Below are 17,863 nucleotides of genomic sequence, written 5' to 3'. Positions count from 1 at the left end.
GATTTGTATTCATGTTTTATTTCATGGCCTTTATAACATAGGCCACTCTTCAATGAATTCCTATTTTGGCTTCTTTGTCCACTAAGCATATCACTTAAGAGACCCACTCACAGAAGAGACATTTATGGGAATGCGGTTAAATGCTCTTTAAACCTTTACCTGACCTGAGCAACAGCATTGGTGTAGACAGAGTTATCAATGTCAGATTGGTACTCATCCGGGGGCATCACGCCTGCAACAATAGAGAGACATTTCACTCAAAATGATTGCAACAATAGGAACTCTTTGAAAACACTTTAGAACGTTTGGCAATTGCAAACAGGGCCATACTTGTCCTTGTTTCAGGATTAACTTCCATCCCCTGATAACCATAATTATTTACTAAACTGCTCCTTCCAAGCAATACACTATAGAAAGATTTCATCCCAGAGATAAGAGCTAAGAAATAGGCAGATTGTCACTAGCAGCACTCAGCAACATCACATAACTGATGACATTTGGCCAGACACACCACACCAAATTAACTTTTAATGCTGTATAGATGCTATCCTTGCAGAGCTCCCGAGGACATTTTGAAACAGGATTGTTTTAAATCTCACTTTTATGTAGAAAATGGGATTTCAGGAGAAACAAAATATAACACATCACAACAGGAAGATGGCACATAGAAATAATCTTATCAGTACCTACTCCTGTATCTCAAGAGTTTTGAAACCCAGCAGTACACTCTGAGTGTACAGGAGGCTTCTGTTTATCATACCAGGGACCGCTTAACATGCTATAGTTCTAACCGTATTGGGTGTTATCTACTCGTCATCGTTTGACTGGCCTTTCCAGAGGAGACCCATTGGTGCTTCTACTTCTTTGTCTTTACATGTACACGGATACATATCCCTGAAAGCCTGATATTTATTGCTGAACCCTTTTGCCAATGGTGTCCTTGTTACTTTTCCAGCTCTAATTTCTTACGCTACACTGGTTTAAACAGAGTTTGCGTCTCAGATTGCCATTATATTAGCATAGGGTGCTCTTTTGAATTTTTTTAAACTGGATTAAGTGCCTACACCGAATCGGTATACATACATCTAGAGCCCTGACGAAGTTCCAACTCGGAACGAAACGCGTTGGCTGTGTGTCATGTCTGATAGAGATTGTCAAAATCAAGAAAACATTAATTCTTGAACTGAATGAACTTATGTCTGATTTCAAAGAGTGCACCTTCTATGAACATTACAATCTGTAGTTTAGTCAGGCTTTTGGACTTGAGATTGATTGCAGTAATCGGCTCTGGATAAAACCAAAGCAGCGATCACCAGCTTTCATAGATCAGCAGGGATGAACGGGAGAACCTTTCTCAGAAGTTTTAGCATATAAAAAGATGCTGAGGTAATCTGGTTCACATGACCTTCAAATATGAGCTTTGAATCAAAGGTGACACTTAGGTTCTTTACTTTCTCTGAAGGGGAGGGCAGAGGGCCCAATTCTGATGGCCAAAGGGTTGGGGATCAGAAGGTGGTGGTGTTGCCAAAGAGTAACACCTCGGTTTTGTTGGAATTCAACTTCTAACAGTTTGTAGTCATCCAGTCTCCAACTTGACGGAGGCAGCTATAAAACTGAGGTGTCTCTGTCACCGACACCACAATATGGGTGTCGTCAGCATAGGATATTGCTGAGAATCCCAATGATCTGATCTGCTGAGCCAATGGGGCAATGTAGATGTTAAAAAGGGTGGGGATCAGACAGAGGTGGTACCTGTTGCGCCATGTCCGTGCATCCGCCGGGGTGCCCAGTGAGACCTGTGTTGCATTGGGCTCCTTGAGCTAGGGCTATTCTATGACGGGGCATACTATAATCTTGCCGTGGAGAGGGAGGAGTGGGTGGAGATGGTAATTTGTCTGTACTGCTGGGTTCAAAATTGGTGATCTATGGGGGCTTTGTCAATGTGTGTGGGGAGGGATCTGTCGGGGTAGGTGGGACTGATCGTTTTTTATTTTACTGAATCTGTGGCTAATTTTCTCTGTAAATTCCCAATGAACTTCCGTTGCTAACTGATGTGCACATGTTATGGAGCTGGTTTTTCAAATAAAAAGATTTTTTTTTAAAAAGGGTGGGGATCAATGATGAGCCCTCTTCCTCCTGCACACACACACTACTAATCCTGCTTGTTTATGTTTTCCAGCTCATCATTGCGTTGTAAATCATCAGTCCATATGTTACACGAAAGGTGGCTCCTACTGGTAGGATGTAGAAAGGTGTGTGTCATTGTGTACTTAACAATAAAGCATGAGAATGGGGGCACTGTAGAAGACTATTGTGTCTCTCAAACCTGCCAAAAGGTGGTTGGGCTCTTGCAACCTATAAAAATGTTTAAAGTTTACGTATCAGCGACAATGCAAACCTTGCTAGAGTGGTGGGAGCTAACGTCTTTTACTACTTCCTGGCAAGGCGGGCGCGAAGGGGGGAGGAGTGGCATGTTATTTCAGTAGTGTGTATGTTGCCTGTGGAGATTATTTTTCTTCTTTTGAATGAGCATTGTTATCATGCTGTTTCTTGTGCCTTGTTTCTTCTAATGGTTTCTTGTCGCTCTCTCTTCACCTTCACCCCTTCCATATTGTGCTTGACCTCCTAAGCCCCTGCTTTGCTTTCTCATCTGGGACTGTGACTGTCTTTCTTCCTGATCGCTCTTCGCGCCTGTTCATTTTCTCCTAAAAAACTTCTCTCATCCTGCCCAGCCCTCTTTCCCTGCCTCGCGTCTCTGTGTGACTTACTACTAGGCCTTAGCGCCCTTCGTTTTCTACTGGTCGTCTCATTCCCCTGTTGGATTCTCTTCCCCCCCCTGCCTACATTCTCCTAAATATCACTCTCTATCCACCCAGCCCTCGTATCCAGCCTCACCTCTATGTATCCTGCTGCCTGCCCTCAACTTCCTTTCTCTCGTTCCACATACCTCTCTTATTCACTTTTAATTTAATGTTTACTTCACACACCCAAACACGTATGCTTTCACGGTCACCCCGGTAATGCTGCAAGTTTCTCATTTCTCAAGTAATTTGTGGTGTGGCTGTTTGTACACATTGTGAAAAGCTTACAGCTCACTTTCCATCAGCAGTACATGTAACATTTTTTTAAAACTTAGTTCAGGAAAGACGTTCTTGAAAATAATGATTTCAATAGACCTTTAAGTGTTCTGTTGCTGCTCACATCACTGTTTGTACTGCACAGACATCACTGAGCAATTCTTATGCAGAGAAAATCCGGGTAAGAATATCAACAAGTGCATCTAGCACATTAATAAATAGGGTTGCCGCGTGTATATTTAACAGACTACATTCCCTGAATTCATCAATGGGTATGATACCGGGTGACCACGAGCCGATAATCTTATGTAATGTAACACATGGTACTAGTCACAATGTGGCTTGAGCAGTAGCAAGCACCTTTGCTTGCCTGCTTCTTTTATTTTTTGCACCTTTTCACACATTGGAGCCATGCCGCCTTCATTGCACCTGTCCATTTTACAAGCTGACTGTAAAAGTGCTTCTTAACTGCAGATTTGTCATAGTGAAGGGAAGTATGTGGTTACCACATGGAAGAGTGAATTACAAGCCCGTGTCTATTGAGGATACCATATGGAATATTGCATTACCAGCTTGCTTTTTAGGTCGAGCCTTGGCAGGGCATGCACTGTCTCTTGACATGCTGTATTCACTCAGGGAACTGTTTTTGTTAAGTCTCCTGTTTGCTTTCAGTCCAGCATCTTCTTGGCATAAACAACAACTTATTTCTTTTACTCAGAACACCTTTACATTTGACCTAAAAAAAAAAAAGCAGTGCACTCAAGCCTCTCCGGGCCATATGGGGATAGCTCGTCCAATCCAAGTTTTTATTTTTGCATTTCAAATCCCTCAATTTTTAAAGTATTTTTATCAAGGCATACAACCAAGGCAGCAAATTGCACAATGCAATGAGAAAACCTAGACTGGAAGACCTACTCACATAAGGACCTCAGGAAACTCGTGAGCTCTAAAACATTATGTCAGCAGTTCTACTGTTCTAGAGATGTGCAGCGGGATAAGCGGGGATTTACAGTGCACACCACAATATAGTGTTTGAGGTTTTGAGACACTATGCGCATTATTTATGCACATTTTCATCTTAATTACCTCTCATGAGTTCAGTGGTAATTTGGATTTATAGCAACAGACAAATCATCTTGGAAATCTTCAATGATTTTCCTAATCAATATAAGCAACTACATCTGAGTAAAATTACTTTTTAAAGACAATATGAGCTGCATTTCTGGATCTAATTATATTTTTCTAATATTATGCTATTTTAAAGATCCCTGAGTAGTTATCTCTTGTAAGTGGCATACCATGCCTCATGCCTCATACAGTCTTCAATGGTGTCAATTTTTTGTAAATATTGGCAAAGCCAATAGCTCTGACTAAACACTTATAAGGTTCCAAAGGCGAGACCTATTGGCTATGCCAATGTTTGTTAAACTGAGACATTAATCTTATGTGTTAGATCTGGCATCTTTTGGCATGATTTCCCCTGTCTTTTTGCTGTCGACCTCCCTTTTTTGATCAAGTGCCACCTTTCGTTTTTGGCTGGTTTTAGGACTCTGGGCACTTTACCACTGCTGACCAATGCTAAAGTGCATGTGCTCCCTGTTTAAAATGTACTGATAATTGGTTTCTCCATGACTGGACTATTTGACTAATAAGTCAGTCCCTAGTACAGCGCCCTGTGTTTGCCCAGGGTCTATAAGTCAAATGCTACTAGTACAAGTACAAGTCTTTATTGTATGATTAATTAAAATCTTTTACAAAAGCGATAGCCTAAAAAAGACACTGAGTAGAAAAATATAAAAGACAGCATGAATTGTACCATTAAATGATGCCATTTAAAAATTTAGAGGTATCGTATTGTTTGTCACCACCCGAGGTGTGAGGTCAAAGGTGATTTGTATAGCGAGGGCGGGGTGAGACAAGACAAATGCTACTAGTGGACCTGTAGCACTGATAGTGCCACCCACACAAATAGCCCTTCAAACATGTATTAGACCTGCCACTGTGGTGCCTGTGTGCGCAGTTTAAACTACAGTTTCGACCTGGCAAGTGTACCTGCTTGCCAGGTCCAAACCATCCCTTTTATTACATGGAAGGCACCTCTAAGGTAGGTCCAAGGCAGCCAAGTGGGCAGGGTGCAGAATATTTCAAAGGTAAGACACATACTGATGTATTACACAAGTCGTGGTAGTGAAAAACTGTTCATTTTGTTTTTCACTAGAGCTAGGCCTAGCTCTATTGTATCTTCCGATTGGGAGATGATGGAAAATTGGAGTTTGGTGTCTCTGGACTCAGAATTTAAAAAACACATCTTATAGTGAGCATTTTCTTACTTTACCCATTCTGTGCCTCTTCCTGGAAGACAGATGGATTCTGTGCATTCACTCTAGACCGTCACACAAAGGGGACTGAGGGATGCCCTGCATAACCTGATGATCTTTCATCAGGTTGATGAGCCTTCCTGAGCTAAAGTGGTGGGAGGAGTTGACACTTGCACCTGAATAGAGCTATTCCTGTCTCCATACAAAGCAGTCACCACTCTCCTGAAGTGTGTCTGGAGCCAGGGCAAGAAAGGGCAGGGTCTTGTGCACTACAAAGACCTTTCCTTGAAGTCTCCCGACTGCAAAGGTTGAATTGGGTATAAGTACTGGACCTCTGACACTATACACTAAAAATACTTCTGGACTGAGGACGTTTTGCCAGGAATAAGAGCTGGATTGCTTTCAGGAGAGGCTGTCACTTTGCTGTTTCTTTGTTTTGCAGGCCTGCTGCTTTTGTCATAAGTGAAAGGACTGGGCTATGCTTTCTACATCCTGCTTTTCAAACATTCTCCAAGGAATTGAGCTGAGCTTGACTCCTGTGCCTTGCGCCTTGAGACCCTCACGGGGTGTCCTGGCGCTGTAATGCATACCGCTGTGGAACCCTTCCTGGCTTTTCCCTGTGAAATGTCCACTCCTGGGTACCCCCAAGGTGAAGCCAGCCATCCCAGCGCTGTTGGGGCCGTTGTGGAGAGTAAACAAGCTATTGCCCAGAGTTGCAGAGTGGGACCCATGATTAGAATAGGCACCGAGGCGAAAATTATCAGGTCAGAGGAAATTGAGCCCAAGACCCGCCGAGGCAGGAATTGAACCCTGGTCCCGGGCCAGACCTCTGCATCATGGTCTGCCGCTCTAACCATTGAGCCACACTTCTCCACATATGTGTGTGTGTACGTACACAAATGCTTTACACATTGCTTCTTTAGTTTAGCTTAGCCTGACTGCTCTGAGACAAGCTACCTGAAGGTGAGCACAGGTAAGCGTAGTGTGTATTACACTTACCCTGACTAGGATTGTGGATCCCTACTTGGACAGGGTGCAAACCACTGCCAACTAGAGACCCCATTTCCAACATTATGTTTTTGTCATAATCTCACATGTTCAGTGGACTCTTCAACCGGTTGTAGATACATTTTCTGTCTTCAGTAGTCAAAGTAGTTTACTGCTTCGTTTGGCAAGACAATCTTTTTTAAGAAAAACATGCACCTCTTTAAAAGCGTTTGCAACCATCCAATGCACAAACTACCATTTTTTTTATCATTTAACCTACAAAAAACGTTCCCATTGTACAGCACAATTCAAAATCTTTACAATTCATCACATAAGATAAAACCTCCCGTACTGACTGAATTTTCAATTTCCTAAAATTTGTAGTAATATAGATTTGCTACATTATGCAAAGGTTTACAAAAGAGTAAAATCTGTCTCAAAATTTGACTGCGACCTTGGCATAAGGGACATTCTGATTCTATTCTCCTTAAGCCTTTCCATTCTTATTTATTTATTAATTTTGAAAAAATTTTTTATAAGACCTTTATTGTACAAAGTGCATGTTACACAGCTTCCAGCTTACAACCCCCGGGGCCAGCCGCGTGAATCAATAATTATATGAAACATTGTCAGATGAACACAGCCGTATGGCCGACAGCCCTGAGGTTCGGCGGCGTAGAGTGTTTCATTGCAGCACTTACATTCAGTAAACCACTTAGCGTTATAGATGTATAGGTCTGAAAGTTTTTGTCTTTTTTATTTATCAAGCAATGATGATGTTCGTCAATGCCGCCAGGCGGATCGCAGCCCGCTCCCACTAATAAGTGTTATGGGAAAGTGTGTCAGTGTGTTTCTTCTTCGCAGCGGGCACGGGGCGCTGAAATCATAGGGTGGGCCCGTGCGACATCGCAAGTTTTCAATGAACGAGTGTCTATGTAGCTTATTATTCCGAGCAAGAGAGGTTCATGCTGGCGGTGATGTTTAGTTGGAAGCACCCTTGCCATGACAGTCACTGTCAGTAACCCCAGGTGTGTGACGTGTCATAGTAGCTGTGATTCGGGCGAGAGAGCCGGTAATGTATGAGACAACCCGGAACTACTTGTTCATCTTCGAATGGTACGCACGGCGGTCATTTCTTTCTGGCTGCTTTCTATCGCTGCAGTGGTATATCACCCATGGGAAGGGGTAAGGGGCCCGATATGTGGGCTAGGATGTGATAGCCAACTATATGCGTGCAACGTGTACAATGTCTTTATAAACTGACTTCAAAGAGCCTGGTCGAGGGGAGGGACCATTGCATCGATAAAACATCGGAACATTAACAGGGGGAGTATATGCAAAGGGGAGGGGGAAGCGTGGGTGGGTGTATCCTTGTGTTTAAGGGAGTGAGTGCAGTGATGTGGTATCAGTATAGGTCTGGCGGTTGGGAAGTGGATGGCATCCTGTGGTTCGTGCGTATGTCGAGGGGGGTCGCCACTATGGGGGCATACCGAATGTGTCGTTGAAGCGTAGCCTGTGGAATAGCTCACGTCCAGGTTGCGTAGTGAGAAGCTGATGTGTGGAGGTGGGGGTGGGGCAATGAGTGCTACATTGCTGAACAATAGGGTATGGGTCGTGTGCTTTTCAGAACATGAATGTGACATAAGTAGCGTTCAGTGTGTTGCGTGCAATGTGACATTGGTGCGAGGGCGTGAGCTCTGGTCCGTATCGCAGTGTCAGTAGGGGGGGGAGAGGAGGGGAAGGGGAGGAGGACAAAGTGAGTGGGGGGGCGGTGGGTATGAGCGTGTCGTGCGGTGACTCCTGTGGGGGGTGCATAGGTTGGGTGCAGATCTCTTCAAGTGATCCCCTGTTCAAAGCATTTCTACTGGAAGGAGTGGAGGATGTCGTCCCATTGCTGTGCAATTGGGAATTTCCTAAGTCCTGCCGTCTCTTCCCGTCGTAAGACCGTGCCTTCCGCTCGCGCCCAGGTGGTAAGGGATAGGTACCAATGTCATATATGTGGAGGTGTGTCGGCCTTCCACCGCTTGGTAAGCAGCCGTTTGGCCGTGATCAACCCAAGATCCTAGTATCGGGCCGGGACCTTGTTGAACTTTGTACGCTTGCACAGTCCCAGAATGTAAGCCTCCCAAGTTCTCGGCACGTGTTCGCCAATGAAATGCGTAAGCAACGCTGTCACCTCATCCCAATATTGCCGGAGGTCGGGGCATAGCCAGAGCATGTGCAGTAGGTCCGCACCCACCAAGGAACAGCGTTGACAGGCAGTGTCAGTGACCGAAAAGTATCTGTTTATTTTTTCGGGAGTGAGGTAGGCGCGGTGTAGTATATAGAGTTGTATGATTTTGAAGCGAGGATTATGCGGGACATTAACCGGTCCAACCAATATCATCGCCCACTCCTTATCCGTCCATTCTCTCCCCCTGTCCGCCGCCCACTTCTCTCTCAGCTGTAAGGTAGTGGGTTGTGTGTGAATCAGGAGAGCTTGTGCTAACCAGTGTATGATGTGGGAGCCGTTGCTCATAACATGAAGGTATTGTATGAAGTAGTGCATCAGTGGTTCCCCGGACATGTCACCCCAAGCAGCAGTTAGCATGCGGATGAGGGACGCGTGAAATAGGAATTGTCCAGCCGGGAGGGCTGTATCTTCTGCAAGGGTCGCGAAGGGGAGCAAGGCACCGTCAGCGTACAGGTCCCCTAACGTTTCCACCCCCGCAGCTGTCCAGCTGTCTAGCGCTGCCTCCGTCAGTGCTCCGGTTGTTTTCGGGGTGCCCAGCAGAGGGAGTATTGGGGCATATGGTGTCGTCGTACGGGTAAGACGCAGGCATCGCAAATAACACCTATGTGCCACCGCTAGGTACAACTGCGGGGGACGAGGAACCCGGGCCAGTGGATGAAACAGCGTGTGTACTTGTAATTGAGACAAGGTAGCGATGTCCGTGGCAGTGTCTCCTAGATTCTTACCTCCCAGCCAACCCGACACCCACTGCATCTGCGCCGCCAGATAATACAGTTCCATATTGGGAACCGCTAGTCCCCCCGATTCAGTGGGCATATACAGCTTCATCAGCGCAACACGTGGTCGGCCCGCATTTCAGATCAAGCCGCGAAGTAGGACCTCGAGGTCCCGGAACAACCGGTTAGGGATGTAGGATGGAATATTGGCGAAGTAGTACAATAGCCTCGATAAGACTATCATGTTCGCCAGGGCTACTCTACTGGGTACGTTCAGCGGTAAAGTTTTCTAAAACCCAATTTGTGACCGGATGGATGCAATCGCTCGCATTAGGTTTCCCTCCAAAATGTCTGTAGGGTTACGGTAGATGTGGATTCCCAGGTATCTGAACGTCGTGGGATACCATTGCAACCGTTCACCACCGATGTAGATCTCGGGTGCATCCGGGTTAAAGGAATAGGCTCCAGATTTGGATCAATTGACTCTCAAGCCCGACATCTCTTCAAAGGATTGGAAGATGTCGGTGAGGGAAGTCGGGACAGCGGTCAAGTCTCTAATATAGAGGAGAAGGTCGTCTGCATATAGCGATACCGCGTGAAGGCCATCCGCCATTGGTATACCCCACTCTGCACCTCGGGTCCGTAGAATTGTGGCCAGGGGTTCCATGGCCAAGGAAAACAGTAAGGGCGAGAGGGGGCAGCCGTGTCTGGTGCCTCTCTGTACGCTAATGGAGTCAGAAAGCAGTGTGCCAGTGCGGACGCGAACTGTGGGTCTACGGTACAATAAGCCAACCATGGCCTCGTAGTCATTCCCCAGTTCGAACTTGTCCATGACCGCCCGCAGGTACGGTCATTCCACCAAATCAAATGCTTTCTCTAGGTCAAGCACCAGACACCCAGCATGTGGCCAACGGTGTGTGGCGTACTCCTGTACGCGGAATAGTTGACGGATGTTATAGGAGGTGTGACGTGTTGGTACAAATCCATTCTGGTCGTGGTGTACTAGGGTTGGCACAAAAGGGGCCAATCTCCGAGCTAGAGCGGAAGCGAGGATTTTATAGTCGGTATTGAGGAGGGCCAAGGGACGATAGGAGCCCAGCTGCTCGCTATCTCTGCCGGGTTTGAGTAAGGATATGAGAGTAGCCTCGTTAGGTGTCGGGGGAGGGAGAAGTCTTCCGTGGCTGCGGTGTACATTTTTAACAGCTGGGGAATGAGAATGTCCGAGCCAGCCTTATAAAATTCGGCCGGCAATCCATCCGGGCCAGGAGATTTACCATTTGAGAGGTTGAAAATGGTGTCACAGAGTTCCTCGGGAGCAAGTGGTGCCCCGAGGTCTTCCTGCTGCGTAGTCGTCAAGCTGGGTAGCGGCAGGGGCAATAGATACTCAGCTATGTCGGGTAGTGGGGCACTAAGTCGGGAGCAGTATAAACCTGTGTAATGATCTACGAACGCCCCATGTATTTTGCGTTGCGTGTAGAGTAACCCTCCCCCTTCCACTTGTATTGCTGATATTGGGGTCATGCGGTCTTCTCGTACAATCAGCCAGGCTAACAGTTTGCCTGGCTTGTCACCTTGGCGATGTGTGCGAGCAGAGTGTGCCGCAAAGTTGATATTACGCAAGCGTTCCAGGAGGCGCTCGTGTTCTGCTTTAGCCTCCGTCAGGGGATCATCTGCACCTCCCACTGCGTCTCGTTCATGGTCTAGTAGTTCAGTCTCTAATCGTGTCAGGCTACCCTCCAGCTGTCGTCGCATGTGACCTTGTGTGCCTAAGCAGTGTCCCCGGGTCACCACCTTAAATGCGTCCCATTCAATCTGGGGGGAGGACGCTGAACCAGCATTATCTTCACAGTATTGGGCAGTTTGTGTGAGTAGGGAGCCGCGGAATGTCGCGTCAATTAGGAGGTCTGGTTGGAGTCGCCAGGTGGGAACAGGTGGGTGTGGACGTTCCCATGCGATTGTCAGAGTGTGGGGGTTGTGGTCTGAATGTGTGCGTCCCATATATTGTGTGTCTGTGACTAGCGGGAGGAGGTCAGCAGTGATCATGTATCTGTCTAAACGCACATGTAGGGCATGCGCACCCGACCAGTAGGAGTATGTCCGTGTTGTCGGGTTACGCATCCGCCATGCATCGCGAAGATCCCACTGTGTAGCCCAGGTGATTAAGGATTTGGTGGTGGTGTGTGCCTGTGCATTGGTCGGGGGTGGGGAGGATCTGTCCAGAGTCACATCCAGGACACAGTTGTAATCGTCCCCCAGGATCCATGGGACCCCATGCCAGGTCACCAGTGCTGTCGAGAGGCGAGTGAAGAAGTTGCCCTGGTCAGTGCTCGGGGAATACAACGAGGCCAGCACTACGGGCTGTCCGTCGAGTCTGCCACGAGCTATCACGTACCTGCCCTCTGCCTCTATATGTGTGTCCATGACCACCCACGGGGTTCCAGGCTCGATCCATATAAGCGCCCCGTGAGCAAAGGAGGAGTACTCCGTGGCGTAGAGTTGTCCGCGCCATCTGCGGCGCAGAGCGTGTACCTCTGCCTTATTTAAATGCGTTTCTTGTAAAAGTGCTACATGAAATTTGTGGCGTTTCAAATATGAGTAAATCTGGTATCGCCTTGACGGTGTGTGCATGCCTCTGACATTCCATGTACATATCTTATTTTCAGCCATGATCGACACTTGTGTGGAGGGCACCCCCACCATCCAATCCCAATCCCTCAAGGGTGGTCTTCCATTGATCCCTCGGCATCCCTCCCCCATCCAGACCAGACACTAGTACAGTCACATTTGGGGACAACCCAGGCATCTTCCAGAAGGTTGGGGGCGAGATAAAAAACATGGGGTCCAAACAATGCAAAACAATAACAAATACCAAAAGGTCGGCCTCGCAACATGGTGCCGTCCAAACACTCTAGTGAGTTGAATAAGCTATATAAGTCTAGGGGGCGGTAAGTGGTTGGTGTCAATAGCGATATCGTAGTATTGTTCAAAATGAGGAAAAAAGGAAAAGGAATAGGGGGGGTAAACGTCCCACTCCGGGCCGTGAAAAATTTGCCACAGCTGGTGGGCATCCCCGGATGTCAATCCACACAGTCGACAATGGAGTATGTCCGCTTGCAGCTACGTGGTGTAGGAGAGTTAGTGCGGAGGCACAAGTCATTGGCACAACAGTGTTCACATGCCGCCACAAGAGTTGCAGCCATCCCAATGAGACGAGTGTCTCAGTGTCCTTTGACAAGGGTGTGTAGTGTCTGCAAAGGTTTACTCACTGCGTCTCATCTGCACCATTGGTTGCAAGGCAAGGGGGTCTCACCCACACCCATCTCTATCGAGCCTCATGCATTCCAAGTCCGGTGAGGGTGGTGTTGTTGAAACCAGCTGTTGCAGTGTTTTGAGTCAAGAAGTCTTGGGGGGTCCTCTTCAGGCCAGTAGGTCCGCCGTCTGTGGCGTGATGTCAGGTAGATCGGTGGATTGTTGAGAATCCGGAAAGCCATAAATGGCTTCGTCGTCGCTGGGGAATGCACGTGGGCTAGCGTTCAGTGCGGAGGAAGGTGTGAGGGAGTTGCTGATCTCCGAGACTTTGCGTAATGCGTCCTGTCGTTCCTGTAGGATCAGGTCCGCCGGGGGGGAGCGCGCCGCCGCCTCCTGTGAGTGATGTGATGCGGGCGATTTGTTCTGGCGACGTCGTCTCGGTCCTCTGGAGCCCAACATTGTGGTGGTGCCCTTGGTCTTTCTGGGCGTCCCCTCCGCTCCGCCATCCAGCCAGGCCTCAACCTCTTCAGGATCAGTGAAGAAGTGCATTTTGTCCTGCGCCACTACTCGCAATCGAGCCGGGAAGAGGAGTGAATATTTGAGACCAATCTGGCGCAATCTACGCTTTGCCCCCAGAAAAGAGTGTCTCTGTCTCTGCACCTGGATGGTGTAATTGGGGAAAAACATTACCGTGGCGTTGTCAATCTGGATGTCGCCAAGTTTCCTGGATTCGCGCAGGATAGTGTCGCGGTCCCTGTAGTTGAGGACGCGAAGAATCAGCGGCCTGGGGTTAGAGCCTGGGGGAGGGGTCTCGTAGGCACGCGGTGCGCACGTTCCACCACGAAATATGGCGACAGCGCGCCCTCCGGTAGGAGGCCTCTCAGCCAGTCCTCCACATGCCCAGTGGGGTCGGCCCCTTCCCATTTTTCCAGTATGCCAACCAGTCTGATGTTGTTTCGTCGTGCCCGCCCTACCGCGTCCTCCGCCCGTTCTTCCAGGAATTCCACCCTGTTCAGGAGATCACGTACATGTTTTTCCGTTTGACTCAATCAAGGCTCAAGATCAGTTACTGTGCCCTCCAATGTTGTGGTGCGATCTTGTAGTTTCTTGTGGTCAGCCTTTAGATGAGTCAGGTCTATCGCTACACTGTCTATATTTGCTTCCAAAGAAGTGCCAGTCTGTTGGAGGGACGCCTCCAGGCGCTCCATCACAGCCAGTACATTATCTAGTTTCGACGTCACAGCGTCAGAGGCCATCTTGGGTGGCGATTTGGTTTGTTTCCCCCTCAGTGATGTACCACCTGTGCCTGTGCGTGTCTTTACACCCCCAGACATGAGCGAGGTGTTGTGTGGAAGCGTCCTCTATACTCGATGTGGGTGAATCTGGAGGGCAGAGCTGTAGTAGTTGCGTTGGCGCAGCCGGAGCGCCTAACCATCAATTCTCGGGAGAGACACCGGGTTGTGCCCAGGGGTAGATCACAAGTACTGCGATGGCAAGGGTCAGCCACCAAGACCTCAGGTCCCGAGCGTGTGGGTAACGCTGGTCTTAGTCTCACCAGGAGGGTCGATGGAGCATCTCCTCAATTCCGTCCCGTGGGCAACGTAGTTAGTGATATTGTCCGAGTGAGCAGGAGTAGGCCAGTAAAGTAGGCAGTGGGGGCGCACACCCGGCAAGGGAGCGCCACCGGGTAGCGCCTCGATGTGCGGTGGAGCTGGCTCTGCGTGGTTTGTCATGTCTCCTTACTGGTGCATGGCCGTAGACATGGGCGCACCCCTCTCAACCACCAAGCGAGGCAATCGTGATGTCCAGGCCGTATCCGTGGCTTGCATTCACCACCAACAGGCGGGGGGGCGCTGGGGGCCTCCGTTTGTCAACGCCGCTGTGTCGGGGATCGGTCAAGAAAGTCTTGGTCATCTGCAAGTGTTCCTCAGCCGCCCTTTGCCCACATGCCCAGGCTCCTTACCCCCAAGGTCCGTCCTCGTGTATGGTGCCTGCTTTCGGCCTTTCCCAGCCTTCCTCCGTCACCAGGGTCGATCTCTTGAGTATGCGGCCCAGGGGGTAGTCAGGGTTCTTCTCTCTCCAGTATGGGTCTTGTGGGCGGTCGAATGGAGTCAAAGTGTGTCTCACGACCACGCCGGGGCCAGGGTCTAAAGCTACCTGCTCCACCTCGTTGCAGATACGGGCCTGTTGAAGCGCAGGATCTCTCCGCCGGTGTCCGCTACGTGTAGGCGCCCCCCTACTCCAGTCGCTCCGCAAATGCTCACAAAGCCGTGCGGAGGCGTTGCAGAGGCAGCCACAGCGTGGAGGCAAGAGGGTCGCCCAGTCTCAGTCCACGGCTTGCGTACTTCCCTGGATGGCGCCGAGTAGGCCGCGCTGTTGGGCCTGTTGTTGCCGCCAAAGCCTCAGCCTCGCGTAGTTGGGCGCGCCGGGACGGGAGCGCCCAGCGCGGCCACCGTCGTACCGCTGCTGTCAGTGCGGAACCCAGTGGATGAAGAGCCTGAGACTCGGCTGACGTGTGGGTGGGGGTTATCTCCGGGTCCGCTCCCAGCTGCGACTCAAACAGGATACAGATAGCGGAGAAACGGTCCAGGGAACTGGAGCTCAGGTCGGAGCTCTACCCTTCCACGTCCGTCGCCATTGCGCGCCAAGCCACGCCCCCCTCCTTAAGCCTTTCCATATATTTCTATTTGCCTTTATGGTCTGATTCTGAAAATCAGCAGCCAGTGTCTTACTGCCCTTGACTGAATATATATTAAATACCCCATATCCTTCCTTCATGTAGTTTTCTTGTCTTGTTAGATCATTTCTTCTCTTTTTTTTATGCCAACTAACACGAACTTAATATCATCTCTGAACATTTGATGCCAAGACCATCGAACACTGAAATTAAGTTACTCAACCACAAGACATGCTAATTTATTTCCAAATAGTCCATAATAATGTGTATTATAGTGCATCTGGTAAATTACCAATACAGTGCATGTATGATAAAGATACTGTATGGCGCATATATATATCCACAGCAAATGGTGAAGTTAGCTGCATCCCACCCATCAGCAACAGCCTGGGACAGCACGGCCTGGGTCTCCACCAGGAGCGTTGGCACCACCTGCGCAACCTTATTCCACAGGGCGTGGGAATAACAGCCCAAAAGGCATGCAGTGTTCACAAACCGCAGTGCCAGGCTGTTGGAAGAAAACATTTTCTTCCCAAAATTGCCCAGCCTCTTGGATTCCCTGTCTGGCGGTGCAGTAGGGAATGAGCCAGGATTTACATGGGATGTTGAGGCTTAGACCACCAAGCTCTCCGACATAGGATATTGAGTGAGGAAATTTGGGTCCCCTGGAGCGGGGTGGTGGCTGCGGGCAATCATCCTATTCACAGGAGTCCCTGGGCTGTGCTAGGACCAGGTCTCAAGTAGGACGTCTGTGGGTGCTTCATTGAACGGGAGTAGCAGTTCTGAGGGGGACACTCCCGGTTGCAGCACATCTGTCAAGACATTCCTCTTGACTACCACTGAGGGTAAACTAAGGTCAAGAACCTCAGTCACCCTCTGCACGACCATAGCAAAAGATGTTCCCTCCTCCATAGCCACGGTAGGGGACAAAAGGATGCCAGCATCTGGAGAAGTGTCCAGTCCACAGGCTTCACCCAGATCCTCACACCAGTCCATAGTTCCTTCCTTGTAAGACTGGTATTCTTCAGGGTCCAGCGACCACTCCCATTCCTTCCACAGTCCTAGCCCGTGCAAATAGGGCTCAGGCTCCGACCTGGATGGCATTGCTCCAGTCAGAGCCGGATTTGTACAATGCCCTTGCGGCTGCATGTCGGGGATGAGGATGGGAATGGCGTCATCATTGGGCACTGGAAGCGCCAGGGGCATCGGCCTCTAGATGGGCACCGGCGTAGGTCGGATTGGTATGACCACCACTGGTCTGGATCCATCTGGTGATCCCTGGGGCCTTACTGGCACCGGGGCTGGTGCCAGTGTGAATTCAGAAGCGGCCCCTCCCAAACTTGCAGGGCCCGAAGGAGCGCCGGTAGGAACAGGCCACCCAGATAAGAGGTGCATGGTCTCATAAAATTCTCTGAGAAGGGCATGGGTTGCTCCCGCTCCTAGAAACTCAGAGAAGCGTGGAGCCGGCCCAGATGCTGGCTGATTTGGGGAGCCAGGACTCTAGTGGCAAGCAACGCTCCCTCGTCTCATCGGCCAACAGACAAGGTGAAGTTAAAGCACACTTTGACATCTTCTTTTGAAACTTTGACTTACACGAATGGCTCAATGACTTGGATTACGATGACGATCTCAGGCTCCGCAATTCTTCCCGGGACCTTCCTCTCGCCAAGCCACCAGAAACTTGAGGGATCGCTCCCTCAAGGCCTTCGGGTGCATGACACGACAGTTGGGGCAGGCCTTCAGGTCATGCTCTCAATCAAGGCACCAGAGGCAAACAAGAAGCAAGTCCGTCACGGACATCTGTTGGTGAAAGGCACCGCAGGGCTTGAAGCGGGCCTTCTTAGATGACATTTCTGCCATGGCAGTAAGATCTCAAGAAGACTTCGACAACACATCAAAAAAACCTAGTAAAAAAATGACTAGGGGGTAGATCTTCCCAGATCTGCACTGGCTGGCTGGCACCGAAAGAAAAGAACTGACGTCAGTGCACCTCGGTAGCGCCTATTTAGGCACTGCACACGTCAATTCTGGTATGGATGATGCCAACAACACCACATATAGCCAAATAACACCACCCAGCAGCACGCAGGAGTACTGCTCACAAAAAAGTTCTGGATCCAATCTGACATTTAGGGATAATTCTACGGTAAGGAATCTGCGGCTAAAAATTTCTATCAGACATGTGAGCTATCAGTCCTACAGAGTCACAGGGTATTTCCAGCCACAGAGTTAGCAACTTGCCAGAAAGTCACTTCCCTGCCCATAACCTACCTTCCCCTTTCTGCCACCTTTTCCCTTCATCCGAAAAGGGCCTTGAGCCACAAATAGATTTCAGGTTTCGATACGAGGCGAAGATATGAATCTCACATGTCAGGGGAGTCTCACTGACAATTAAGTACAGCAAGGGGAGCTTCTAGATATCCTTCACGTATATTCATGTACATACAGTGAAGTAGCTTATGTGTACAACAAAGACTTGTTACTTATATGGTTTGTGAAGCTTAGATACAATACCGGATCCAACTACTAGTGGCAAATTCATGCACTGCATGTGCTTATAAAATAGGTTCACCATGCAGAATAATTTTTATTCTCAAGATTAGCTA

At 49.0% G+C, this 17,863-nt stretch overlaps 1 protein-coding gene across 1 annotated transcript in view; it reads right to left on the bottom strand.

The window, feature by feature from the left end:
* Positions 1 to 17,863, bottom strand: part of PGGHG (protein-glucosylgalactosylhydroxylysine glucosidase) — a 328,346-nt gene that overhangs the window by 115,337 nt on the left and 195,146 nt on the right. The window contains exon 8 of the mRNA XM_086957811.1: positions 160 to 232. Within this exon, the coding sequence (XP_086813937.1) occupies positions 160 to 232 (73 nt within the window). The remainder of the gene's footprint in view (positions 1 to 159; positions 233 to 17,863) is intronic.

This window comes from Lissotriton vulgaris, chromosome 2_1 (assembly GCF_964263255.1).
Source record: "Lissotriton vulgaris chromosome 2_1, aLisVul1.2, whole genome shotgun sequence".
In the NCBI taxonomy this organism is placed as follows: domain Eukaryota; kingdom Metazoa; phylum Chordata; class Amphibia; order Caudata; family Salamandridae; genus Lissotriton; species Lissotriton vulgaris.
The sequence above is the reverse complement of the archived record's forward strand: the minus strand, read 5'-3'. Positions and strand labels throughout refer to the sequence as shown.